The sequence below is a fragment of the Haemaphysalis longicornis genome, unplaced genomic scaffold, assembly GCF_048455015.1.
Source record: "Haemaphysalis longicornis isolate Haplotype H1 unplaced genomic scaffold, Haemaphysalis longicornis Haplotype H1 scaffold_5, whole genome shotgun sequence".
In the NCBI taxonomy this organism is placed as follows: domain Eukaryota; kingdom Metazoa; phylum Arthropoda; class Arachnida; order Ixodida; family Ixodidae; genus Haemaphysalis; species Haemaphysalis longicornis.
This window is the reverse complement of record NW_027526385.1, coordinates 157,173,542-157,199,620: the sequence shown is the minus strand read 5'-3', so window position 1 is coordinate 157,199,620 and position 26,079 is coordinate 157,173,542. Positions and strand designations below refer to the sequence as shown.

Genomic DNA, 26,079 nt, shown 5'->3' with positions numbered 1-26,079 from the left:
GTAGCGCGCGCAGTAGAGGGAGAGGAGGTAGCACCTGCTGCTGCAACGCCTCTTTCAGCGCCGGAGCACGCGCATGCGCGTCCGCACCTGTTGTTGAGAGCGAGGAGGAGCGGGGGAGGGGCGCACGTGCTGGCTGGCTGCGGACGCCGATCGCCAACGGACGGGTGACATTGTGAGTTAAAGAAATGCTCTGCATTTAAAACTGTCATTTGCAGCGGCTTAAGAAACATCAAAACGGAGCGTGAGTCACTCAACAGCAGCATAGCGCAACGCGCGCCGCCTCGAGATCTCATCGGGCGGGGCACACCAGCGCCACGCGCGGCGGTTGACAAGTTCGGCTTCAAGGGCGCTGTGGGGAGAAGGCGCCGCTTTTTCCACTACCCAAGTATTCTAGTTCACTATATTCCAAACGCCGCAGTTACGCGATTACGCTCCGCAAGGAGCGCTGACATCCAGGGCGGCGTCATCACCACTGGGTGGTAATCCACCACCTCCTTTGCGCCATGACCCTGAAGGAGAAGAAGAGGAAGCTCCTTTGCTGTCTTCGTCGGCAGCAATGGCTCCAACCGATTCCAACGCCCGCCCTTCTCTCCAGCAAATGGCCCTGCTTTTGAAACCGGTGCCCTCAAAGATGAAAGACGATGTAAGGAAGACACCGGACCCGACTACGCTGCCACGGAAGCCAGTGACAATTTTCGGCATCGCGACGTGGCCTCGAGTGCCCACGAGGGCTGAATCTTCGACTCGCCCCGACAGCCACCGGCTAACAGAGAACGCCAGCCACGTGCCTGCCACCCAGAAGCACATGTGCAAACAGAGGGGAAAGCTCACCGAGCAGATGAAGTACTGCAACTCCATCCTCAAGGAGCCTCTACTCAACAAACGCGCGTGGCCCTTCCGCAATCCAACCGATGCGGGGCTTCTTGGGCTGTGCGACTACTATGAGGTCATCAAACACCCTATGGACATGAGGATGGTCAAGCAAAAGATGGACCACCGGCAGTACTACAGCCAGGAGGAGTTCGCAAAGGACATGCGGTTAGTATTTACCAAATGCTACCGATACAACCCCTTACAACATGAGGTATTTGTCATGGCCCAAGAACTGCAGACTTTATTTGAGTTACTGTACGCCAAGATGCCTGACGATCCCCAGTCGAAGAAACGGAAGCCGTCGCCACAACCACAAGATGCTGACTCGGACAGCAGCTGGACCTCGGAGTCTTCCTCCGGTGGGAGCCCGCCTGGTGACCCGGAGGACGAGGAAGAGGAACGGCATAGGAGGGTGCAGCGACTGCTTAAGCGACTCCGCGTCGTTCCGCACCAGATCGGACTGCTGGTAGCAGAACCGCTCAAGAAAAATGAAAGGACGTGAGGAAAAGACAAAGCGTAACAACGGTGGCTCTGCACCACACGCTTGTGAGGTAGAAAAGCCCAAGACGACGCGACCATCGGCATCCACCACGATAGCGGAAGTGGTGGCGACGCGCGTTTTCGAATTTTATTTCTTTGATAAAAATACGTCAGCCCAGTATTTTAAAATAAAGCGATTGTGACCATAAACTTCTGATGCATATTTCGTTAATGCTCCCTGTTTTCCGGTTCCGGAGATGAGCGGTTTTTTAGGGGCCGACTTTAGTTTGCACGTCGTAATCCTAGCAATAACATTGCGCACTGTTACCCCCTGGTATAATCAATATCACGTTGTCCGGCCTATCGTAATGCACAACAGAAATGTTACCTGCGGTTAATCAAAAGTATAGTACGTTCAGCCTGACGCCCCACTCTTAAGTTAAACGTCCACTAGTAGCCATTCGAAAAAGTGCTCACTCTGCGTAAGAGCGGGTAATGGTAGGCGTCGTAAGACCTGTAAGTAAAACCTTAGGTCTAAGTAGGCCCATACCCGACAGTTTCTGCTCTTCTTGCACGGTGAGGCGCACGTCCAAGAAGCGCATAACAACGGTGGAGTAGTGAGCAACGCTTCATGCGCTAGGTTCTTACGCACCAAGCAACGAGTGAACGAGTGAATACAATCATTTCAACGCAAGCACATGTAGGCGAGTAGGCCACGGAAAACCTGTACCCTCGCTTCGGATCCTGTGGGAGCAAGCCGACCAAATGGCCCCACACCACAAACGTTCACATGCCGGTTGTGAGGTGTTGACACCCCTTGAACCGGAACGCACATCGCTTTCGCATGCGTTCCCTAGACGCACTAATTAAGTTACGCTAAAGAGTCGGGAAACGATCGGGCAGCGTGTTTCCCGACGCGGAACGGGGTTTGCGACCAGGTGCGGGGGCGGATCAAGCCGCCTACTTTGGAGAGGGGGGTGGGGGGGGCACTCCATAATGTTAATGAGAGAGCGGGGAAGAAAGGCACAAACAATCAAAATGTCATGATTTGTTCTCAGTTGCACACCAAGTGCGTATTTCAATCAAGATATTGCAGACAAGAAAGCGAAGAGTTTTAAAAAATTACCAGTGGCTTAGCTGGGCTATGAAAGGATACCCGTAGCGTGAGTTAAGGTCCTGGTTGTATTAGCTTGATTGTGATGCTTACTGCTGCCTCAATGACGCACACAAGGTATACGCATGATATGACACATGTACATTTATTAAACGGCTCCGGCGCAGCGTCGCCAATCGCCCCAGAGCTAAGCTCATTCCACAGGCGCACGCCGGTATTGCTGTGACGCACGAGCCATCGGTTCCACGCCCGGCCACCCCTCGCATGATCGATCATCAAGCGGACCGGGCCGCCACGAGCGGAACGGAGGTCGGCGAAGACGCTGCGCGCGCCGGATGTGTGAGAGACGCCGGGCAGCGAGCAACGTTCTGTGCGCAGCGTGGCGTCACTGCTCCTCACGTATGCGCAGTACTGCTCTCCAGGAGCCACGCGAAAATTCTCAACATCGGCCGGTATACTTCACGCTACAAAAGAACCGCTCCTCGCTGCCGCGCTGGTGCTCACTGGCGTGGAAAAAAATGCCTGTGGAGAGAAAGCGATTTAATGTCGGGAACAAAAATAGAAGGTCCGTACCGCACCTTCGGCATACATTTTATACTGATGATACAGCGCTTAAACCACAGAAGGAAGGAAGGAAGTAAACTTTATTTTCCTCAGCACCCTTAGTCCAGGGCGCCGTCTTGGGAAGCCGTGGCCATGGCTTCCTCCGCTCTGGACGTCAGCAGGAGCTGTGTCGCAGCGCTGGGGTCAGCCAGACTTGCCTCCCAGGATGCTAGAGTTGGATTCGGGATGGGGTTCAACTTTGGATGTCGATCACAGGCCCATATTGTGTGGAATATGTTTGGGTAACCTCCGCAGAACGAGCAAGTAGGGGTGCCGGGTAAATTTCGAAAGCGATGTGTGAGATGTTCAGTGGGTAATGTGCTTGTCTGAATCTGTCGGAGGAGGACGGACTGCCGCCTTGTGAGTGTACGATGGGGGAGGGATGTACCTTGCGCTGCGCGCGAAAAGACTCGAGGTATTCGCGCGGGCTAAAAGACGGCTGTGCATCACTTAAGGACGGCTGTGTACCGCTTAAAGTTGATGAGAGCTGGTCAGGTGCCCGGTAAATAGTTGCTCGGGCGAGCGTATGTGCCCGCTCATTTCCTGCCAAATCCTCGTGCCCAGGAGTCCAAATAATGTGGAACGTGTACGGCTTGTAGTCGAGCGCGTCTTTGATGAGGCGGGCTGTGCAGTGGTGCAGATCATTTCTGATCAACTGTCTGCAGGCGGCTTGCGAATCGGTGACGATGATAATGGGTGTTTGCGGACAAACTATATGGGTGGTAGCGGCGTATATGGCTCGTGCAATAGATAGAGTTTCGAGGTCGTCTATAACATGTACATCTGGTTCAAGCGTGACTAGTTCGTAGTTGAGGGGTCCGACGACAGCCGTGATGCCTCCCTCATCTTGCCCATGATGTGCGTCAACGTAGTAAACGTGCTTGACGGGGCCGAAGCGCTGCAGCGTTTTCGAGAGGACGTTGGTCCTGATGTGGCGCCGTTCAGCATGCCGGTCGGGATCCATGTTCTTTGGCAGGGGAGCGATGGTGATGCGTGCTCGGTGGTCAAGGGAGAGGCATCTTTTTTCCTGCGATGCGGATGATGGTGGGTCCGCAGAGTAGCCAAGATCCTGCAGGATGGCCCTGCCTTGGTCGGTGCTAAACCACAGAAGGCTCGAGCGGTACCAACAAGATACCCTAAATAAAGCAGTCGATACCACCATCTCCCCCCTCCAGTCCGGAGGGCGGACTTGTGAAACCTCAAAGTAAGCCCTTCTTGTCTTTAAATTCCGGACCCGCAGTCGTCCACCTCCCCCATCGCCCGACCCACAATTAACCATCTCCGGTCTTAGGCGCGCGCCGAAGTTTTAGATGCAGAGCATCTGATTCACTCGCCTTGTCCCTCCGGCGTCGTCGTCGTTGTCGTCGGCGTTGTCCACCCTTCCCCCATTCTTCTCGCCGCGCGAGCTGCGCTCTCCGCCGCTCACCCCCTCTCCTCTCCGATAGCGAACACTCTCTCGCGAGGGGCATTGGCTTGGCTTGGCTTGGCTTGGATTGGATTTGGATTGGATTGGATTGGATTAAAGTGGATTGTTTTGGATTGTGTTGCGTCATAGCCGCGGCAGACGCGCTGGGGCCGGCGCATGTGCAGTACTCTCTCTTCCGCGGTTTCCTCTCCTTCGGGCGCGCTGCGCATATAACCGGTGTGCCGTTCTCCGGCGAAGCAACATCCCCGCTTGGCTCAAACACCTAGAGTCCACGCCGCTTTACAAGTACGTCAACGTCGTCATCGACTGGGACCGGCTTACGCAGTCCCCTCAACGTTATGCGCGCTATAAAACGCGATCCCTTCGCCGCTCCGGCTATGCGTCGCATCTACACACGGGTTCCCGCGAGGGGAGGTGGGAGTTTTTTTGTCCGAACACGGTGCACCCAGCGGAGATTCCGCAGGTCGCAGGCGAGTGTCTGCCTCAGATCAGAAATGTCGCTGGGAGAGCAAATGCTCGACCGCATCCGACTGGCGCCTTCCAAACGCCGAAGTTACGCGATAACGCTCCGCAGTGATCGCTGGTATCTAGGGCAGTGTCATCATCACTGGGTGGCAATCCAGAAGCTCATTGGCGCCATCACCCTGAAGGAGAAGAAGAAGAAGCTCCTTTGCTGTTTACCTAAGCAGCACTGGTTCCACCGGATTCCAACGCCCACCCGTAACTCGAGCAAACGCCCTTGCTTCCAAAGACGGTGGCCTCAAAGGTGAAAGATGCTGGGACGAGAAAAGCGGACCCGACGGCGCTGCCACGGAAGCCAGTGACCTTTTCCCGCATCGCGACGTGGCCTGGAGAGCCCAGGAGGGCTGAAGCTTCGACTCACCCCGAGAGTCACCGACTCATAAAGACCGCGAGCGAGCACCTGCCTGCCACCCAGCAGCACGTCCACAATCCGAGGGGAAAGCTCACCGAGCAAATACACTACTGTGACTCCATCCCCGAGGTACTCTTCGTCATCAAACGCGCGTGGCTCTTCCGCGATCCAGCCGATGCGGAGCTTCTTGTGCTGCTCGACTACCACGAGATCATAAAGCACCCTGTGGACATGGCGATGGTCAAGAAAAAGAAGGACAACCGGGAGTACGACTGCGAGGAGGAGTTTAATAAGGACATAAGGCTGATATTCACCAACTGCTACAGATACAACCCTCCAGGACACGAGGTGTTTGTCATAGCCCACGAGCTGCGGAGTTTGAATTGCGGTACGCCAAGATGCCTCACAAGCCCCAGTCGAAGAAACGGCAGCCTTCGCCACCGGCCGAAGATGCTGACTAGGACAGCAGCTGGACCTCGGAGTCCGCCTCGCGTGGGAGCCCGTCTTGTGACTCGGAGGACGCAGAAGAGGAACAGCAGAGGGGGCTGCAGGAACTGCACGAGCGACTCCACTTCGTTACGCAAATGATTCCCCGGCTAACCGAATGGGACCAGGCGCAAAATTGAGAGTGGCTCTGCGGCGGCTGCTTGTAGAGAAGCCCAAGACGACGGAACCACCATCGATTCACCACGGAAGCGTGGGCGCGCGTTTTAGCATCGTTTTTTATTGTAAAATATAGTGAATACACCATTTAAGCAACAAACTGGGTACAAAGAACTCTGAAGATGCATGAGCCCAATTTTCTCAATACGGCGTTTAAAATAAACCAATTGCGACGAGTAATTCCTGATGCGTTTTTTGTGAAGCCTCCCGTGTTTTCCGTTTACGGAAACGAACTCATTCGTCTGGCCGACCACAGCTACCACGTCCACAGGACGATGGTAGCTGTGGACCCATTGTATATACCCTGTAGTATTCAAACGTAATGCTCGTCTACACCCTACACCCTGATTCCGCAGGGCTTGAATGACTGCTGAGATTTCGACCGATTCAAACGTTTTGTCATCATCTATGAAGGCTATATATAGGAATTGAGTAACTGTTCCGCGTGAATATGGTCCATTGTTGAATAGCGTCGGGTCAGTAGTATATAGTATATAGTATATAGTGAGACCGTAGTATATAGTTTCAACGTTACGAGGGAGCAAAGAAAGGACACGCATTTTCAGCAGGTAGCGCGCCGGCGCAGTGAAGTTCGTTCCCCGCCAACACGGTGGCAGCATACTCAGCAGACACGGTCACGAGCCATGCCAACAACTGACGCTACCACATCAAAGCATCTTTCCGCCGGAAGATAAAAATAAAATTCCCGCAATTCATGAGCTGAAGTTACACCTGGACTACGAGGTACGCCGTAGCGGAAGTTTTCCAAATAATTTCTACCGCCTGGTGACCTTTACGTGCGCCGAATTGTCGAAACACGGGAGTTTCTGCTTTTGTCAGAAAGACGGCTGCCAAGGCCCGGAATCTAACCCACGTCCTGGGGCTCAGCAGCGCGACGCCTTGCATACTGGGCCATCCTGAAGTGTTGTCATCTGCAATGATGCCAGCAGCAGCATTAGGCTAGCTAACTAAAACAGGGGGCAAAGGAATAACGCCAGTCTCTCAAACCTAACGGAAGGCATTGCTGATGAGTACAAACGAACTAAAATAAAATCCATGGGTCTGATCACATGAATTATGAAAATACTTACAACATTCCCGTGGTTGGGTATCATCTGCCTAACTCCGTTTGGCAAAAGACGGAGGGCGCTACGCGGTCCAGTTAAAAACCACCATAAAATAGGTACGGATGTCCTCCCAGAGAACAGTACGTAAGGGTACTCGGCGTGGTTCTAGAGGAAAGCGGCAGAGCCGGACTCGTATTCACCAAAAAAGAGAAAACCTGTAGTTAATTACCCACATTACTAAACGCCTAACCAAGAATAGTGCAGGGAAGAAAGAAGAATAAACGGTAAGACTCCTTCAGCCACTGGTTATGAGCCTGATATCCAGCGCCTAGAGTACGACAAATTTTCCCCGCCCCGAATAAAAAAAAAAACATCATCAGGACAATATATGGGGCAGTCCTCCACCTCGCAATTTTGACCGTGAGACAAATTGACAACCGGTGGTCAAGCAGGGTCAAAGAATGACCAGCCAGAGATGGGCCTAGCAGAAGTGGAAGACCATTAACTCGATGAACGTTATTTACGAGGGGAGGCGGTCAATTATCGAGCGTAATGAAGTGTCGGTTGCGTTGCTCGGCTGCTATGTGGCGGAAGTCAGCTTGGTTGTAGGGTTTAACGCGCCGACGCAACGCAGGCGATGAGGCACGCCGTAGTAGAGGGCTCCGGATTAATTTTGACCACCTGGGGATCTTTACATGCGCAGAAATCTCGTACACGCGGGAGTTTTTGCTTTTCGCCTCCATCAAAAAAGCGGCCACAGCGGCCGAGAATCAAACACGCGAACTCGTGCTCAGCAGCACAACGCCTTAACCACTGAGCCACCACGGCGGGTGTGGCGGGAGTAAGAACCATAGCTATAGTATAGAAGTATATAGTATAGATATAGATATAGATATAACAATAATCTATACTATATTACTACACAAGTATGTCGTTAACAGGGTGGCTGTTGTAACGACGTCCTTACGAAAGATCAGTACGCTGATGTTGATGTTCGTTTATTGATCTGGATTGGTGCCATGGTAAGCTGCTAAAAGACGGTCAACGCTTTACACTAGTTTGGTTTACGCAAACTGCAGGCATGAGGTAGCGCGTAAGTTCAGCCTAATTTTTAATGCACAACCAACAATTAACCCTACCTTTCCAGCTTACATAGATTTCCTGGCTGTAAACCTTGCGAACTTGAAAGTAAACCAGGCGTTTCTTTTAACAACGGAGCTGCTGTTAGCAAAAAAACAATACCAATAAACTACGCCGCCTGTAAAGGTTGCACCACCGCAGATAGCGTATTATAACTGCGAAGCCAAATTTTGGGACTGCTAAAGTGTGAGCACAAGGGGCATATGCGTATTCGCGCACTCCTTACTATACCCTTTTTAAGGTGATAGTCTTTCTATGGGCTACTAAAACGCAAAAAAATAGTTCAGCTTGCACTAGTGGGGCAAGGCTGGCGAAACAGCGCAGCTGGGGGTCAACCTGACTTCATTCCCCGCTGGGATCCACTGTCCGTGCGGGGGACCGACCAGAACGGACTTGTAAAATGTGGTTAAACTTGGCCTAACCCCTCAACATGTAGCTAGCCTAGCAAGAACATCGCAAACCCTAATAAAACTTTGCCAATTCTAGCAAAAGCTAGCAAAACTTCGCAAAATCGGAAGAAGCTAGGTCGACACCCAGCTCCGCTGTTTCTCCAGTCTGCACCCCCAATGCAAGCAGCACCAATTTTTTTATGTTCAATGGCTTGCGAAGCCTTAAAGCGTACTTTTTTACTGGAACTAATCGATTTGTGTTTATCTTATTTGATTAGATTCATACCGACTTCGGTGCGGGACGAGCGTTATGTAGGTGAATTTTGATACAAGGCGTCTTTGTGTGTACAATCAGGGACGAAAGTATGTGGGAAGTCGTTAACGCAACTTGCACTGACTGATAAACTACAGAAAATTCCAAACCGGGAGGCTAGGCCCGTCTCAAGACGCTACAAGCGGTAAGATGGCTGCACTTAAATGAAAAACGAACAAGGGTGGGAACTGCTCTCCTCGCGCCGACGAAAAATGCGGTTCCACTTCTTTTTTCAGCAGAATTAACAAAGAAAAATACTTTAAAGAACCTCATTACCGTTCATATAGAACTGACCATAAGGGAATTGCTTACCAGGACGGACCTATTCGCAAAACCACTTTTGTTACCACCATTAAAGAGTTGAACAAGTCTCAAGCGCAAGTGTGCTGGAAAAATGAAGATTTGGTTATGTTAATGTTGTAGCACGACTGCTGTAGCGCCTTCGGGCAACGACGGGTAATCTCTGAATAAATAGTAACTTGTTGCCAAATGATGTGTTAGCACTACGTGCTGACCCCGCCGTGGTGGCTGGGTACTAAGGCATTGTGCTGCTGAGCACAAGGACGGGGGTTCGGTTCCCGGCCGCGGTGGCTGTTTTTCTAATCGAGTTGAGAAGCAAAAACGCCCGTGTGTTCAAGATTTTGTCGCACGTTAAAGATCTCCAGGTGGTCAAAATTACTTCGGAGCACTCCACTATACGGCACCCCTCATCGCCTGTGTAGCGTCGCGTGTTAAACATCATACTCATAATCATCATCATCACTACCTGCTGCGCATTATACCTGGTTTACGTTCGTATAACACTTTTCCTCCTCTGCGAATAAACTTAAAATAGAGCAATTAACTCTGGTGGGTAAAACGAGGTCCCGCAGACTTGCGCGCCCGACAGTATATGTGTCGCCAAAAGAATGTGGCCGACACAGCCAACGATCGAACAGACGACCCGCTGTCCAGGTAATGAACGCGGCGACATTTCCGTTGGTCGCACGCAGGCGGCAAACCACATGCCCGCACTCGCATGCGCGTGTGTGCATGTGTGGTTGCGTTTACAACGCCGCTGGGTGTTCGCTTCTGCCGCGGCTTTTCCTGTCGCGCAACCCAAGAGCAAAACGAAAGAAATGGCTGTGTCGCCAAAGACACCCAAGCCACCTGTCAGCGTTCGTTGGCAGCCTGCCTTATCTGTATCTTTACGTTCTCGATGACAGCTTACAAACCGATATTTTTACGGTTTTGACAACCGAGACGCTAGAAATCGTTTGTCGCGTAGGAATCCCTTCCCTGGGAAACTTAAAGGAGCACTGACACGAAAATTTTATGTTACACTTTTATTGCTTTTATCGATGCTTAATGGTCATGGCGAACCTGAAACAGCACTTCAAATACTTTAGCGCGTGATAGTTAATTACATTGAACGGCCTGAAAACCGTTTGTTTCAAATTCCCGCGCTTTCATCCCGAACGGCGCATATGACAGACTCCCTGCCTGATATCACCGCTTTGTGCGGACGTCACCGGCGCCCGCTTGAGAGGGTGTTGCGCCCGCTCGCCGTTCGTGGGGCCGCGCGCGTGAAGTGACGTCACGAGTTTTTGACGAGCGCTGTCACGTCACTTCTTTTTCCTCTCCTGGAGTGATGTCACGCTGATGTCCATTTGCTGAGTGCCGCTCCGCGCGCTGCTCCGTCGGCGCGATAAATGAGATCCAACTGAACTATGTTCTTCGCGTCGCAGGCCGCTCATATTTCAGCCAGGGTATTCTGTTGAGTGAAGGAAGAGAACTGTGCAATAATATTAACGCCGAAAATTGGTGTCAGTGCTCCTTTAAGCCATCCCCTCCCTCCTCTATCCACCCCCCCCCCCAAACATCGGGTTGGAAATTGCTTGTCAGTTTATATTTAATAACAGTGTTTTAGTACATGAAAAGCTTGGAAGCAAAAAGTAAATTGTTTTTCTTCATACACATCTCCATAGCAACTTCTCCGTACCGTACATAGACTCGCCCAAGAATCTACATTGCGCCATACATTCCTGCATTGACCGAGTAGCCGGCGAGCAAGCGAGCTGCGTGTGTCACGAGAAAGAACAAAGTTTTCCATCTCCTAATGTTTTGCTATTCGCACTTTCCAGCAACGGTGGCGCGGCCGCGCGCCTTTTTTCCGAAGCTTTTTGTAGGTGATCGGCGTCCCGGGCGAAGGCAGCCGGAGCGTTCAGAAACGCGGGGATTGAGAACGCAAAACCAAAAAGCAATCGAATATGCTGTGTAGCGCAAATCGCTCAGTACCGGGAAAAGCCAGCGTTCATACCTTTCCTAGAGATAAAAAAGCCCGAAAGGTTTGGACAATTATATGCTCCGCATTGGAAAAGGTGTCAGCAACACAATGGGGTTTTCAGTAGTCACTTCACGAGACCTGACTTCATCTGGAGCAATATCCTTAAGTCTAGTTCGCTCTCTCGTTATTGATGGTGTGTTTTTCGTGCAAGTTGAGTGCGTCGTTTATTAATAGATGGTCTGCAGCGACTGAAACCGTGGTTGAAGAAAGGCGCCGTGCCGCCACAGAACATGCGCACGCACGAGAAGAAAGTGAAGGCAAGAACCAACAGGAGAACGTCATTGTTCTTTTATTAACGTGCTGTTTTCTTTTAATAAATGCTGCATTCAAGTTGCATTTTGTGCTTTGTTGGGTTGTTTGTGCTTCGTTCTCTTTTTAGCATTATGTGTGATTACTGTTTTGAACTTGCTGCTTTTTTTTTCTTTCTCAAACTCCCCAGAGGAGTGGGCGATGTGGGTATTTGTAATAAATAAATAAACTTGTTACTGCGCCATCGTTGTTTCCGACAGCGCGCTGAAAGCACAGCACAGCTTATGTAGCAGGCCCTGCCGTAGAGGCGTCAGCGTTTAATATTTAGTTTCGGTATTTTTATTATTACCTGTAACCTGTATAAACGCCGTAGGATCTTTCCTTGTAAAAACAGCTCACAAAATTACAATTTACTCGCATTATTAGCACTTAACCCGACACAATTGCGCAAGTGGCATTAACAAAATGCTGTGCTCGGTTGCGTCTACCGAGCTCTGCTTGGCGCCAAATAAATATTCGTAAAGTGTGCTTGAACAATTTTACGACCATGGATGAAAGTGTAGCATCCCTTATAGAACCTATAGTGCCAACAAACGTTCACGCAGTGCGGTTGGCTGGTGACGCAATTCGGTTGCAGGCACAATCCCTCGACGCTGAGCATGTCATCTGTGGCCTCCCTGAAGCCGCAAAATACTATGTGACCGGCATTATAAACTGCTTCGCCTTCGACAAAGCACCTTCGTATCTCATCGGCAAAGAAAAAGATGGTCTGAACCTTTTTCCAGTAGCGGTCTGCGCATGCGCGGGCTGCCGGTCCGCCATTCTTGGCAGGCGCCTCCGTCCAGCGCTGCGCGTTTTTATTTTTTCTCGTTCAACAGCTCAAGTGGGTCCGTAAGTGCACACAAAAAGGGTTTTTTAGGGAAAGGGGCAAAGTCATTTGAGGCTGAGCACGCTGGAAGCACATGGAAGCCAGTGAGGGAGTAACAAAAATGAAAAAAGTAAAGAAAAAGGGGCGCCTCGACCCCTGCAAATTAGTCACGGGAACGACGCCTGCTACCGTGATATTCACGTGAAAGGCACGGGTGACCGGTTGGTGCGGAAGGGGCTACAGTACCAGGTTATTTTTTGTGGACGAGTTCTACGAAAGCTCGACTTTTTGTGGGCGTGCATTGCTGCCAATTTTAGTTCGCCGTGGCGGCCGCTAGGAGGATCGGTACTGGAAAAAGGTCCATTGGCCCGGATCGGCTTTTCTCTCCAGACGCGCGCGCTTACGCGACGTCCGATCATCGCCCCGTCCTCTATTTTGGATACCCCGTCGCGCCACCTATATTCGCTGGAAAGTGCGAATACGCTCCGGCCGAAGAATAGAAAGAGAGTAGAGAAAGAGGGAAGACTACGCGAGAGTCGCAGAAAACAGGGGTGAACGGCTTAAGCTCGGCAGGCACCCTAAGCTCGGCTGCGGTGGGGCCGGGCGACCTCAAAGGAGGCTTCCGGGAAGATCGGGGACGAGAGGGGCGTCTTGGAGGTGTAATTGAAAGGTTACTGAACTGTGTGTAAGAGAGAAAACTCGTAAACAGAACAGCCCGTATAGTTTGAAGAATCCCGACTGGGGAGGTCAGTGTTCGCCGAAGAATAAATGTAAAGCAAAGGGTACCGGAAAGCAAAGGGTAGGATGTGGTACGTAATTGAAACAGATAAATAATTTGGAAAGAAAGAAAGAAAGAAAGTGGAGAAAAAACGCCCGCCAGGTGGAATCCGAACCCACGAGTGGTTATCGCACCAGACCGGTATTCTGGAGGTCGTGGGTTCGGATCCCACCTGGCGGGCATTTTTCTCCACTTTCTTTCTGTCTTTCCAAATTCTTTATCTGTTTCAATTACCTACCACATCCTCCCCTTTGCTTTCCGAGGTTTTCTTGACTGCCAACCCTTATTTCTGTCTTACTTTCAACGAGCCCCTCATTTCCTATTTTGATTCGCTACATGCATAGCGAGGGCCTCTGTTCTGGCAGTCTTGGTGCCATAGGGAGCTTAAGAGGGTTCAACGCTGGTCGACCACTCTCGACATGTCGTAGACACTCGAGTCACGGCCCGGGAGTTAAAAGAAGGTCCCCTTCACCCCGAGTAGTCAGAGTGGCGCTGGCTACCCCCCCCCCCCCCCCAAGCGCAGGAAACAAAAAAAAACTAACATAAATACCCAGAAAGTGGAGGGGAAATATAGCCCCGCCGGTAGCGTAGTGGTTATCGCACCAGACTGGTATTCTGGAGGTCGTGGGTTCGGATCCCACCTGACGGGCATTTTTTCTCCACTTTCTTTCTTTCTTTCCGAATTCTTTATCTGTTTCAATTACCTACCACATCCTCCCCTTTGCTTTCAGGTTTTCTTGACTGCCAACCCTCATCTCTGTCTTACTTTCAACGAGCCCCTCATTTCCTATTCTGATTCGCTGTATGTATGTATGTATGTATGTATGTATGTATGTATGTATGTATGTATGTATGTATGTATGTATGTATGTATGTACGTATGTATGTATGTATGTATGTATGTACGCACGTACGCATGTACGTGTATGAGTGAGTGAGAACAAAACATAACGTAACGGGAAAAACTCCAGGCGCGGATATTCAAGCACGATGACGTGGCAAAACCGATAAATGAATTGGCGAAAGTCTGAGAATTCATGACTTCGTGTAGCGCCAACAAAACGACAAGAACAAAGGGGGGCGACGGGCACAAGCGCTAACTTCCAACTGAGTTTCTTGAAAAAATGCGTGAATTTAAAAACACTTATCAAAAGAAACAAAGATAGGAAAGAACAGAAAAAACAGCTCGTGACAAACTTTGCACACAAAAATAATTGGCACAAACACTGTGACGTCGAGAAAAAGGCAGCACGAGGCATTAACAAATGTGGCACCCACCCCCAACTCAGATAGCCAATCTCCTTATCGGATAAGGCTACGGATGGCGCGGACATGCATCGATCCCCCAGGCGTGCTATTTCGGCAGCCTCGATTATTTCTCGATTGCGGGCGTACAACCGCAATCGCGCAATCGTGGCGGTTGTACGCCCTTCTTCGACAGTTGTGCCGTCATCGCTCGTCACGCCAACCAGAAGACAGGAGAAATAATCGAGGCGGCCGAAATAGCACGCCTGGGGGATCGTTGCGTGTCCGCGCCATCCGTGGCCTTATCCGATTAGGATATTGGCTATCTGAGTGGGGGGTGGGTGCCACCTTAGTTAATGCCTCGTGCTGCCTCTTGCTAGACGTCACAGTGGGGTGGGTGCCACCTTAGTTAATGCCTCGTGCTGCCTTTTGCTCGACGTCACAGTGTTTGTGCGAATCATTTTTGTGTGCAAATTTTGTCACGAGCTGTTTTTTTTTCTATTCTTTCCTATCTTTGTTTCTTTTGATAAGTGTTTTTAAATTCACGCATTTTTTCAAGAAACTCAGTTGGAAGTTAGCGCTTGTGCCCGTCTCCCCCCGTTGTCCTTGTCGTTTTGTTGGCGCTACACGAAGTCATGGATTACCGCTACCAACTAGCCCAAACCCAAACTCTAATGAGAAAATCTGAGCAAAGCCGTGAAAAAAAAACAAAAAAACATTCACCCCTCCGTCGAACGATAACGATGGTTGAACGTGAAGCTGTCTCGTGATGGATTCTTTGGTTGGCCAATGCCCCACTGCGAGTATGTGCTACTCTGGAGGTACGCACCAATTTTCTAGATTGCTCATTGCAACTCTCGGCTGCGCACTCCGTAACGTTTGTGTTTAGGGTGTACGGCGCGAATCGGTACCTGGTGCTTGGCGTTCAGTGAGCAGTTTTTTCAGTGGATGCCGGTTTGAGCTTTAAACCTCAAGGTGGGACATTAGGCTTAACGTCCTAAACTCGAAAATAAAAAGTTAGGCCTAACGACTTGTGGCTTACGGCACGCAGAGCAACGCCATTCTCATCCTACGTCATCGTCTGGGATTGCCTCACATATACCCGGACGAGTCGAACACAAGAACGATGTCGCCTGCCTTCGAGAATGCGGTGCGGACTGAAGACCAAAATCTTCAACTCCAGGCTGTCCACGAGTCATCGTGGCGCTGACCAGGCAGGAGGACTCCAGCGACCCGGTGACGAAGAGCGGAGGACCTCTAGCCGGGTTGGCTACATCTGCGGTGACGACTCCGGCCAAGTCATGAAGACCTAGCAATAGGACTTTATTCGCAGGCCCCAACGAAGTTTTTCCAATCCAATCACCTCACAACATGCCGTTTGGCCTTTTTACGGCCTGCTGCCGCACGCCTGCGTCCCCTCCTCCCTCTCGTGCACATCAACCTTTAGTGGAGGGTGCGTAACGGAGCTATCGCCAACCTTAGCAGGGAAGCGTTCTAATTTTTTTACACTCCCTGTCATCGCCGTCACAGAAAGTTTGATTTAAGCAGGGCGTGTTCGCGTTACAGACGCCATCGGTGACGAAACTTTCGCTATAAAAATTATCTAAGGCTGCGGGAGCAGCGAATCAGATGAGGGGTACACCTGGCTACCAAAAAGTTGCTACCTGGAACGTGAATCTATTGGACAGCGAAGTTTGATAACAAGTGCTTGCAATCACAAAGCCTGTTTCCGGTTGCTTTTTTATTATTACGTGGCATTCAATTAGGTTGTTTATGTATTGTTCCTTCAGGAAAAAAGAAATTCCGTTATCAAGCAAACCACACAATGCCACCATCTTCAAACACGAAGGGTTTTTTTCACCGTTCTTGCTACTGTTCTTGCTACGCACGCGAAAAAGCGGAGAATAAAATGTTGTCTGGCAAAAATGGTCCTTGCCGATACAGAAAAACTGTCCAGTCCCTCGGAAGACGTTAATTTTTTGTTTTATATTGCCACGAGTAGCGACGTGGCGGCAACCTGCACTAACTGTGAAGAGATGTGTGAGATGTGGCCCACAGTTGGCTTTTTTGTGCAACAGGAACGCAGTTGATGGTGCCGCTTCGGATCTGCGCTGCCGAGCTCAAAGAAGGGAGTTGGTTAGAACCAGCGGCTAGCGTTAGGGACGTCGTGGTAGACGAAGGCAGACGCAGCGCTGCACGTGATGGTAAGGTCCGTGGCGCGGTGCCACTGGCGGGCCTCGATGTCATAACGTTCCACGAGCGACGCCGTCGTGGTGCCGTTGAAGCCCCCTGCCACGTAGATGCTCCCTTCGAGCAGCGCAGCCACGAAGTTACTCCTCGGGAACACCATGCTGGGGAGCTCCGACCACCGACCCGTGCGCGCGTCCATCCTCTCGGCCGAATTGAGCCTCTGGGCGCCGTCGAAGCCACCCATCACGTACACGTCGTCGCCGTGCACGACTGCCTTGAGGCCGCTGCGGGGCGTTGACATACTCCGCACTCGCGTCCACACGTCGGCCGTCGGGTCGTAGAACTCGACTGTGTCTAGCACGTTGAGGCCCGTGAAGCCGCCCATGACGTAGATGCGGCCGGTGACCGCTACCGCGCTGGCGTCACTGCGCACGTCGTGCATGGACGCCACGAACTCCCACTGGTTACGCGAGGCGTCGTACCTTTCGCACGACGATGTGCGGCCCTCGCCGTCGAACCCTCCCATGGCGTAGATGTACCCTTGGAGCAGGGCTACGCTGACGTAGCAGCGAGCCATGTTCATGCTGGACTTCGTGGACCACTTCAGACGCGGCACGTCGAGGCAAACGACGGAATGATAGCAGCTTCTGCCATCGAAGCCCCCAATGAAGTAGACTAGTCCGTTGAGCATGGCCACACCGTGGTAGGCCCTCGGCGGCGTGCACTGGTCGGGGTGGAGCACCCAGCGACGCGAACGGCAGTTGTATGTGAGCAGCTTGCTGGTGGCGCCGCCGCTCCAGCCGCCGAACACGAAGAGGATGTCTTTAGGGATGCGGGGTCGGAGCCAGCGCCTCTCTGCGAGGTACGGCCAGAATCCCCACCCTTCGCTGTCCAACGTCACTATGTCCAGCGTCCATCTGATGGCACAGAGGAGTTCGAGAGCCTCCTCGTCCTCGCGTACGAGTGGCTCCGCCTCCACACTCTGCATGTCCGCGCGGCTGCCGAACAAGAACCTCACGAGGGGCAAGAGTCGGCAAAGAAAGCCACGCCTGACCTCTGGCTCCCCGGCGATCCACTTGAGAATAGCACCGACGGAACCCTGGACTTCGTTAGCGACATGGAGTTCGTCGTCATGGAGGACGTTCCACAGCTCCTCGAACGCCAGCGACTGGAACTGCGAACTCGTGGTCCACACCTGTTCGAAGTTTCGCACCAGAAAGCGGAAGGCCTTCTTGATGAGCGGCTTGTAGCCTTTGCTCACGGCCATCTGGTAGGTGGCGACGCAGTTGCCCGGTTCCAGGCTCTCGCCGAGCTGCATGAGGCAATAATTCCGCACCGACGACATGCTAAGCGCCTCTGCGACCTCCAGGATCTGGAGAACGTTGTGTGTGCCAACGAGCTCCTGGAGCGGGACGTGGTATGCGAGGTCGACGGCGAGTTCCAGCATTTCGGCGCTCATGTCGCTCACCAGAACCTCGCTGAAAGGTGGCCATTTGACATCACTCCCCTGTTGTCCTTGCTCGGCGCCAGCGCCGTCGACCGGTTCCTCATACATTTCGGCGAAGAGCTCGCCGCAGCCCGCGTACCTGGCGGCGAGAACGAAGCGGTGGGCCAAGAGCTCACCGCCGTCGGAGGTCCTCAACTTGAGGTCACAGTACCGGCCGACCTGCCTCTGGGCCCTCAGCATGGGCATGGAGCGAGCCACGGCGCCTGGTGAGAACTTGAACTGGCGGCCGCCGTCGCCGAAGAGCTGCTGGGCGGAAGCTGTCACGGTCGAGTCGTCGTTGCAGACGCCCATTTCTTCCACGCCATCTCCGGCAGCCTTCATGACGGCGTCCGAGAAAGTCGAAGGCAGGAGGGCGATCCGAGCGAGGGGCGCCGACCGGAATTCACAGCCGTGCCGTTTTCGCAACCGCGCTGCTAGGCCTAACTGACCGATTCGTACCGGCAGCTTCTGGCGCCACCTGCTCACGCGCAATGCGCGGGCTTCGTTGTCGTCCGATTGCCTTTGCTGATTCTTACAGTAACGCCACCACTTTCCATGTGCTTAAAATTCACAATGACAAGGCAGACTCTCCAAACATCTCTGTGGATGCCGCACCACGTAGGCCTTGAAATAAGGGCAGTATTAGCCCTTAGTCGGGCCCTCGCGCGCCAGGCCGTACGGGCAACCAATGCTCTGTTGGTGGTTTTGTGGAGCACTGGCTTGGAAGTAGTGTTGTGATTAACTTCACTTCCTAACGTATTTGTATGAAAATTTGCGGATAACCTCCCTTATTTATTTATTTATTTATTTATTTATTTATTTATTTATTTATTTATTATTCCAATTCACATACATTAATCATTTTTTCCTCATAAATGGTTAGCAGGCTCCGAGAAATGGTTCGGCTAACCTCTCTTCTACCATTATATTCTCTCTCTCTATCTTCCTCCCTTACAAACAACAGAGGACGCGGTTTCCTTTTCGGAATGTAGGTTAACTGAATTGCTCCGTGGGCATATTGAAAGATTGAAACTACGAGGCCCACGGCCGTACAGTTTCCTACTAGAGGGAAATCTGGTGTTAGCGTCTAGGCGTGCCGCCCTTCCGCGAGTGTGCCGACGTGTCCTGAAGAGAAGTAGTATGTAGTAGTAGCACTAGAGAAATTTATGACTATTCAGCTCTCAGAGGGTGGTGCCTTTAGTCCAGGGCCCCATTTGCTGCTGCAATCCGTCTTGCCCGGTCGATCAGTCCGTGCTGGTCATCTAAGGCTGTGCTGTAAAGAGCAGCTTCCCACCCGGGGGGGACGGGGCTGGGTAAAGGTAATTGGGTCGGGGGTTGGGGGCATTCCCATGAGGAGTGATGAAGGTTTGTGGGTCCTCCGCAGGATGGGCGTAGGCCTGGGTATCTAGTAGGAGGCTTCGTCGTCGTCGCGGGTGTTGGCGGTGGTGGTTGTGGGGAGGGGGGGTGGGGGGGTCCATAAAAAGGCGCGTACTCACTTAGGGGGATTGCCCAAGAAGAGTTTATTGTGTTCTTAGAGAGAGAAAGACAGACAGACAGAGAGAGAGAGAAAGAGAGAGAGAGAGAGAGAAAGAGAGAAAGGTTCGTGGAAATCAATTAGATAAGGCAAGGTAGTGGAGCAGAAGAAAGTATTCAGTCTGTAGGTTCAAAACAGAGAGAGAAAACAAAGAAAGAGGGTTAGGAATAGTTTGAGCACGGCTCATGAGCCGTCTCTGCAATGAATGGGTGGATTGCATGACACGTGGCAGTGGCCCAGCTTTGTGCTCCCAAAAGAAATAAAAAGCATCGGCAAACCTAAGGCATCGGCAAACCTAAGCGTTTCAGGGGAGTCTCCAGCAGCGTCGTTCGATCATTAGAAAATCGGCGACAAAGAAAGAAACAGTGTTAATCAGATTCAATTACCCGCAAAAGTCGCACAAGGTAGAGGTTTCCCAACGTTACGCCGCACTGCCGTCTTCGTCGTCTTCTTATCGCGTGACAATAAAAAGTGGCACCCCAAGCGAGTTATTTGTCAAGGAGTTTTAGAAGCTTCTTGCAAGACGAAGAAAAATTAGCAGCGGCTTAGCTGAGCTATACCAGGATATACGTAGCGTGAGCTAAGGTTCAGCTGGTTATTCTTAGGTTTCCTGGTTGTCTAGGGTAAGCTGATTATCATGCTTACTGCTGCTAAAGAGATTTCCAATCCAATCCAGTCCGGTCCAGTCCAGTCACTGCTCCTCGCGCATGCGCAGCACAGCTCTCCAGGAGAAATGCGAAACGGTTACCAAGCGGCTCCGGTGCAGCATCAGACTTGGCTACTGCGCAACGGAGGCACAGCTTGGCACGCGCCCGCACCAGTGCGTCTGCCGCGGCTATGATGTCACTCCTCTGGAATGCGCAGACCGGCGAATGTGAAGACCCAATTCTCCACACAGCCGTACTCCAATTTGATTGAATTTCCAATCCAATACAATCCAATACAATTTAACTCAATCCAAATCCAATCCAATCCAATCCAATTGCTCCTCGCGCTTGCGCAGCACGGCCCTTCAAGGTCCACGTGAAACTGCTCAAATTCGGCCAGTGTAGCTTACGCTACAATAAGTGAACGAATGGCTTTATTTCCCACGGCCCTGCGGGGTTATCGAGAAGGGGGGAAGAGGAGGCGGAGGTCTCAATTAAAGGCTCATGGAATCCGTTTGCACACCCTACTAGGGCTGTCAGACCGCTCTGCACTTCTTTGCCGAGACCGGTCGATAGTAGAGTTCAGTGCATTCGAAAGAGAGAGAGAGAGAGAGAGAGAGAGAGAGAGAGAGAGAGAGAGAGAGAGAGAGAGATAAGCTTTTATTAAAGATATGGACGCAGGCCTGCTTAGTCTTCACATTCCAAAGGACCTCTGGTGACGTCTTCAAGCCGCTGCATGATGTACGCCGCCAGTTGCCTTTGCTCTTCGGTGGTGCTTGTTGAGGTCAGCCATCCTTTGTTGGGTGTGTTTGTAGTATTGTGTATGGTTGTGCAGTTACAGAGGATGTGTTCTTGGTCAAGTATGACGTTACATGTGGAACAAGTAGGGGGTGGTGTGTCAGGACCTACCCATACCTTGTGTAGTCCAGCCGGAGTGTCCAAGGTGTCTGTTTGAGCTTGTCTTATTAGGGTTGCTTGGTGTCTTGTGGGCGTGTCAGAGAGCTGTGGCAGTTCCCTCCTTCCCGTGGAGTAGTCCTTCAAATTAGGTGGTGTCGGGACCGTGAGCGTTTGGTTTGGTCCGAGGTTGGCATAAGCCCGGGCTGCCGCTTTTCGGGCCAGCTGATTAGCTTTTTCGTTACCTGCCATTCCTTCTTGCCCAGGTATCCAGTACACGGTTACAGCTCCCCTGACGCTGTTGCTGATGGCCGTAGCTATGGGTTCTGGCAGTTCCGTACTTTGGATTTGGTGACTGGTGCTTTTTGAGTCCGTGTATATTTACGTGTGCTTCGTGGGGCTGGATGTAGGGGCAGTGGCAGTGGCGATGTCTGAGGTAAGCCCAGATGGGTTACATAGGGGGAATGCACTGCTAATACTCCAATTTTCCTTTGGAACATCCCATTTGCCCCTCACTTTCCGCCCCAATTATATGGCACAACAAGGCTTATTTATAGTCATCTTGCTGGTTCCATGAAGTTGATATAATAGAGATCCGTAGCTTCTCACGAATGGCTTTCGGTCTGGTAACTCATGATGACGAAGAAAGAGACGCACACACAATTTAGAAGTATATAGACAGGTACTTCATAAGTATAGACAAGGGAAGGCGTAATTCTTTCGTATTCAAATCTCAAAAACAAACTGAAGTACCCCGATTAATTTTTTAGGGTTTTTAATTAGTGAAAAAGAAACTAGTAACGCCGATGCAATGAGCGTTAGTTTTTGTTGTAACCACAGCGTCAACGCATTGATTACTTTCATTCCGAGGTAACATGGAGCTTTAATGCGTGTTGTTTCTTTTACCCCAAAAGCGCTACTAAATGCTCGTACCCCGATGGCGCCCACAAAAGCTGCCTTCAATTTTTATTGGCGGCGAGGCATTCCACATTAGGCCTGCATCTAAATTAAAACACTAAAAAAGTGCGTGCGTCAGAAACAAAAACTAAAGAAAAGGAGAGAGCCCAGTGGTCATGACGCGTTCCTTATCGCGTTCATCAGGAATAAAACACTGGGCACGCGCGGAGCATATCCTCTGCAGGCTCTGTCGGCCTTCAGCTTCTGTGGAGCCAGTAGAGAGTTTTAGAATAACGTACGCAGCCATACGCAAACAGTTAGCGAACGCTATTTTTTGCGTCATTCCCACTGCGCACGCGCCGTACGTTAAGCCGCTTCTGCGTTTAGCGGACGGAAGAATAGCGGACGCTATTTCATCAAAATAGCGTGCGTACGTAGGCCGCTTGGGGTTTCCAACATGGTGGCAAGTAGCGCAACAACCATCCACGGTTTCGCTCTTCTTTTGACAGTAATTTGCTTCCGATGGACCGAGTTCTTTGCTTTTGTGTTTTTATATACGTCGAGTGGTTAGCACGTCGCCCCCGCGCAGCTCTCTACCGTCGTAATATCGCTTACTGTCCGAAGGAAGCTTGCAGCCAAGCCAGCGACCGAAGCTGTGTGTGTGCGTGCGTGCGTGCGTGCGCGTGTGTGTGTGTGTCTGTGTGTGTGTGCGTGCGCGTGTGTGCGTGCGCGCGTGCGCGTGCGCGTGTGTGTGCGTGTGCGTGCGTGTGCGTGTGTGTGTGTGTTTGTGCGTACATGCATGCGTGTGCGTGTGTGCGTGTGCGTGTGCGTGTGTGTGTGTGTGTGTGTGTTGTGAACGCGTTCGCTTCGCGATGAAATGCGACGTTGTGCTTCTTCGGGTGGATACTGCTTCCCATGCTGTGGATTATCTTTCTCGGGCGACGTACGACTCCACCTCGCATCGAGTATGTGCAGCGTGCGTGGTTAAATGCGTTCTCGGATAGCGCGCCAGAGTTAAGTGACTTGCTGGTCGTCCCCGCAAACCGCGCGCGAGGTGTGTGCCGAATTTACGACGAGCAGGAGGAGCAACCGATTCCTTGTCAATCACGGTTCAGATTTGCAACGCATGTTGTGACGTTGTGTTCGTTCGAAATGCATTTCTGGATTGCTTTGAAGCTGAATAAAATGTATGCGTCAAAACCCGGGAATTCGGTTCAGGGCGTTCTCTGCGATTGCACGAAAGAAGTGCCACGGGTCTTCAACGCTTTCTTTGTGGAACGTACTCAGGTTAGAGAACATTCACGTCGTGTTATGGCCGTGTTGCATTCAATACTAACGGGAAAGCGTTTGTTTTCACTTGTTGGTATAGTCGTAAAATGTCCAAGCACTCCGGAACTCCGCTGGCAGATCAGCCGGCGATTTATTTCGCAAAACAGTCGACAGATGGCGGCGTAAGCATTAGCGTGTCGCTACGCAAAACAGATGAGACGCTCTACTAAAACTCCTCTCGCGGTGTTTACGTAGCGTGACGCAAAAATGTAGCGTTTACCGTACGCAAAGGCAACAAACGCTGTACTAAAACTCCCTAGTGTCGCAGCGTTGATAGTGATTCTACAACAAGCCGCTGCAGTGAGTCCGATGTCGGGCTTGTAGGAGTATTAGCGTCGACATCGGGAGAAGACTTGTGGACAAGCCAATCCACAACTCTGTTCTAACCGCAATGCTGTTTAAGCTGGTGGTTGGGCAGGCGAACGTGCGCAGAGAAACCTCGCCGGGCGATGACGGCATCGCGCGCGAAGGCATCGCTTAACTGTCGCTTTCCCTCACGGCGCTCGTGCGGGAGTCGTGTCGCCACCTGTCGGAGGCGCGATATAACTGGTACAAACACTGCTTCGGAAACGCGTCGCATGGTGTCCCGCTCTATCGCTTGTTGCGACGAAAGTTTTGACGGTGCAAAGAGAATAATTATTTCTAGAATGAAAGAAGCCAAAAGGTCGAGAAGCGATAATGGTACGGAACTTCTCATTTCTCGTCCCACACTCCAGACCACACAAGCCGAACGGTGGCCACCGAACGAGTTCAAAAAGTTTGAGCAAACGCTCGTACCGCTGCGCCCTCCGCTACTTTTGTAGCTTCACTGCAAAGCCGATGGGAATGCGCAAATTGTGCATACTTTAATGACCGACTGTTCACTGTTTTTGGGGGGCTAACAGCGACACCACGCAGAAAGATCGACAGAGTATCGAAGCATAATCACGCAGAAGAATTGGCTTAGTCTCCAACCATAACCACGAATAATCTTAGCCCAACCAAGAATAAGCTGGGTTTTGCCGCCATCTTCGCTGTTTGCCAGTGGCCTTCGCGCCACTGGTGCCACTAGGGCGAAGCTGCCCCACTTTTTCTGCGCTCCATCGCTCCACTAGATGCAGCAAAACAAGAAATGTGTATGCTTCTGTTAATTTTATCAACTGTCGCAGACGGACAGACGAATAACTTCATTTTGCCACAGCCGGGGCAATTAGGCCGATGATTGTTTTGCAGCGACATAAACTACAGCAGTAACAATTGTTAAAATACCTTCGTTAATTCCTTTCCCGTTTTAAAGCACGTACACCCTAAACGTTTCTACAACCTTTTTGGCCAAAAAGGGTGTAAAAATCTTGTCCCGTGACGCAGACCTTGAAAATATGTTTTGGGGTAAAAAAGGGTGAAAAGACGGAAAAAGGGTGCTCTTGTAAACACCCTAAAAAAGGGTGTGAGGTTACTTAACACCGTGCAGTAAAGGTGTGGGCAGCGCAGGTAGGCGTGACAATGTGGATCGGCTGAGCGCTCAGCATGACATACTGACACATTCAACCCGCACAAGTCACACTTGGACCACAAATGAATTGAGCAAGAAAACCAACGGGATGCATGGGGAGAGGGAGTATATTCCAAGAAATTCATCTGCTCTTCAGGCGTTTAGAGCCCGCAAACGAAAGTCCTCCGATAGAGTCGGTGGGCGTTTTGTAAAAATCAGGTATTTTAGCGGTATTTTCTCGAATATATATTTTAATGTGAGCGTATACAGGTCAACATGCGGGTTTGCAATAACATTTTAATTGTAAGGTAGTTATTCCGTTCAATAAGTCATAGAACTCTATTAAATACCAAACATTTATTCCACACCATTTCAACACCATTGCACAGTGGAACAGCTGGCTTTCTTATGTCGCGATGCTCCCATGATGATTCTATTCTATACGGATGTATTTCCCACATGTCTTTCTGTTGCCCGGAATAAACCGGTGATTTCTGTTCCCTGCGTGTCGGCGTCGCTGCGTCGGGCGGGGTCAAGCTCGCGAACCCTTCACACTGGAAGGAGGACCCTTTTCAATTCATACATCAGAGACACAATCACGTTTCATGACCAAATTCTAGGCAACGTATAACGTGGTTTTCTCGGCCACAAGTTGGCATGCTGAAATTTTTGGTGCCGCTCTTCGATCTGCGAGTATGTACAGCCGGTAAAACGCTTGTCTATAACAGCGATTTCAACTTCAACCAGCTACATCCGAAAACTGCCGAAACATACTCGTTCCAAACATGTCGGAGGCAAAAGCGAAGGGCTAAGACTTCAGAATTCCGCAGTAGTTTTATTCAAATCCCGCTCCGGCGGGGCAGGATAGGGCTGAGAGTACGAACGCTGTGTTACAGACAAGCCTTTTACCGGCTGTACAGTCATGGACAAATAAAATTCGAGCACGAAAATATCAACTAGAACCACTTAATTGAAAAAAAAAACAGTGTTCGTGGAGGTCAAATAATGGCACGATATTGGTATGTTTGGAAAGCCACATTTGCCAACTTTGATGCTGTAATTGCGTTTATTTGACCTGCACGGGAAGAAATCGCGCTAATTGTGTGTTTTCGTTCATATGTTCGTGTTCGTGTTTCATTCTTCCATGACTGTACGTGCATTGAAATGTTTTACCTGCAGTGGTTGCTCAGCGGTTCTGTTTTCCTAGCACGCGAGCTCGATTC

The 26,079-nt window shown here is 51.0% G+C and overlaps 3 protein-coding genes across 3 annotated transcripts; 1 reads left to right on the top strand and 2 right to left on the bottom strand.

Moving 5' to 3' along the window:
* Positions 1-556: 556 nt before the first annotated feature.
* On the top strand, positions 557-5,996 carry LOC144139974 (bromodomain-containing protein 2-like). The gene is made up of 3 exons (XM_077672191.1): positions 557-1,339; positions 5,248-5,758; positions 5,896-5,996. Exons 1-3 carry the CDS (start codon positions 557-559, stop codon positions 5,994-5,996), a joined length of 1,395 nt encoding a protein of 464 aa, XP_077528317.1.
* Positions 5,997-16,545: 10,549 nt separating this feature from the next.
* LOC144139973 (uncharacterized) lies at positions 16,546-17,124 on the bottom strand. Its single transcript, XM_077672190.1, has one exon. It carries the CDS (start codon positions 17,122-17,124, stop codon positions 16,546-16,548), a length of 579 nt encoding a protein of 192 aa, XP_077528316.1.
* A 77-nt stretch (positions 17,125-17,201) lies between these two features.
* Positions 17,202-18,426, bottom strand: LOC144139972 (kelch-like protein 10). The gene is made up of 2 exons (XM_077672189.1): positions 17,298-18,426; positions 17,202-17,245 (listed from the first exon to the last, which is right to left on the bottom strand). Exons 1-2 carry the CDS (start codon positions 18,424-18,426, stop codon positions 17,202-17,204), a joined length of 1,173 nt encoding a protein of 390 aa, XP_077528315.1.
* Between the last annotated feature and the right edge of the window lie 7,653 nt (positions 18,427-26,079).

Coding starts and splice junctions, on each gene's coding strand:
- LOC144139974 (XM_077672191.1), top strand. CDS start 557: ATGGCTCCAACCGATTCCAACGCCCGCCCTTCTCTCCAGCAAATGGCC. Junction 1,340..5,247: donor CGCACCAGATCGGACTGCTG/GTAGCAGAACCG, acceptor TTGCTTCCAAAG/ACGGTGGCCTCAAAGGTGAA. Junction 5,759..5,895: donor GCTGCGGAGTTTGAATTGCG/GTACGCCAAGAT, acceptor CGGAGGACGCAG/AAGAGGAACAGCAGAGGGGG.
- LOC144139973 (XM_077672190.1), bottom strand. CDS start 17,124: ATGGGAGGGTTCGACGGCGAGGGCCGCACATCGTCGTGCGAAAGGTAC.
- LOC144139972 (XM_077672189.1), bottom strand. CDS start 18,426: ATGAAGGCTGCCGGAGATGGCGTGGAAGAAATGGGCGTCTGCAACGAC. Junction 17,246..17,297: donor GCCGCCGAGGGCCTACCACG/GTGTGGCCATGC, acceptor CTTCGATGGCAG/AAGCTGCTATCATTCCGTCG.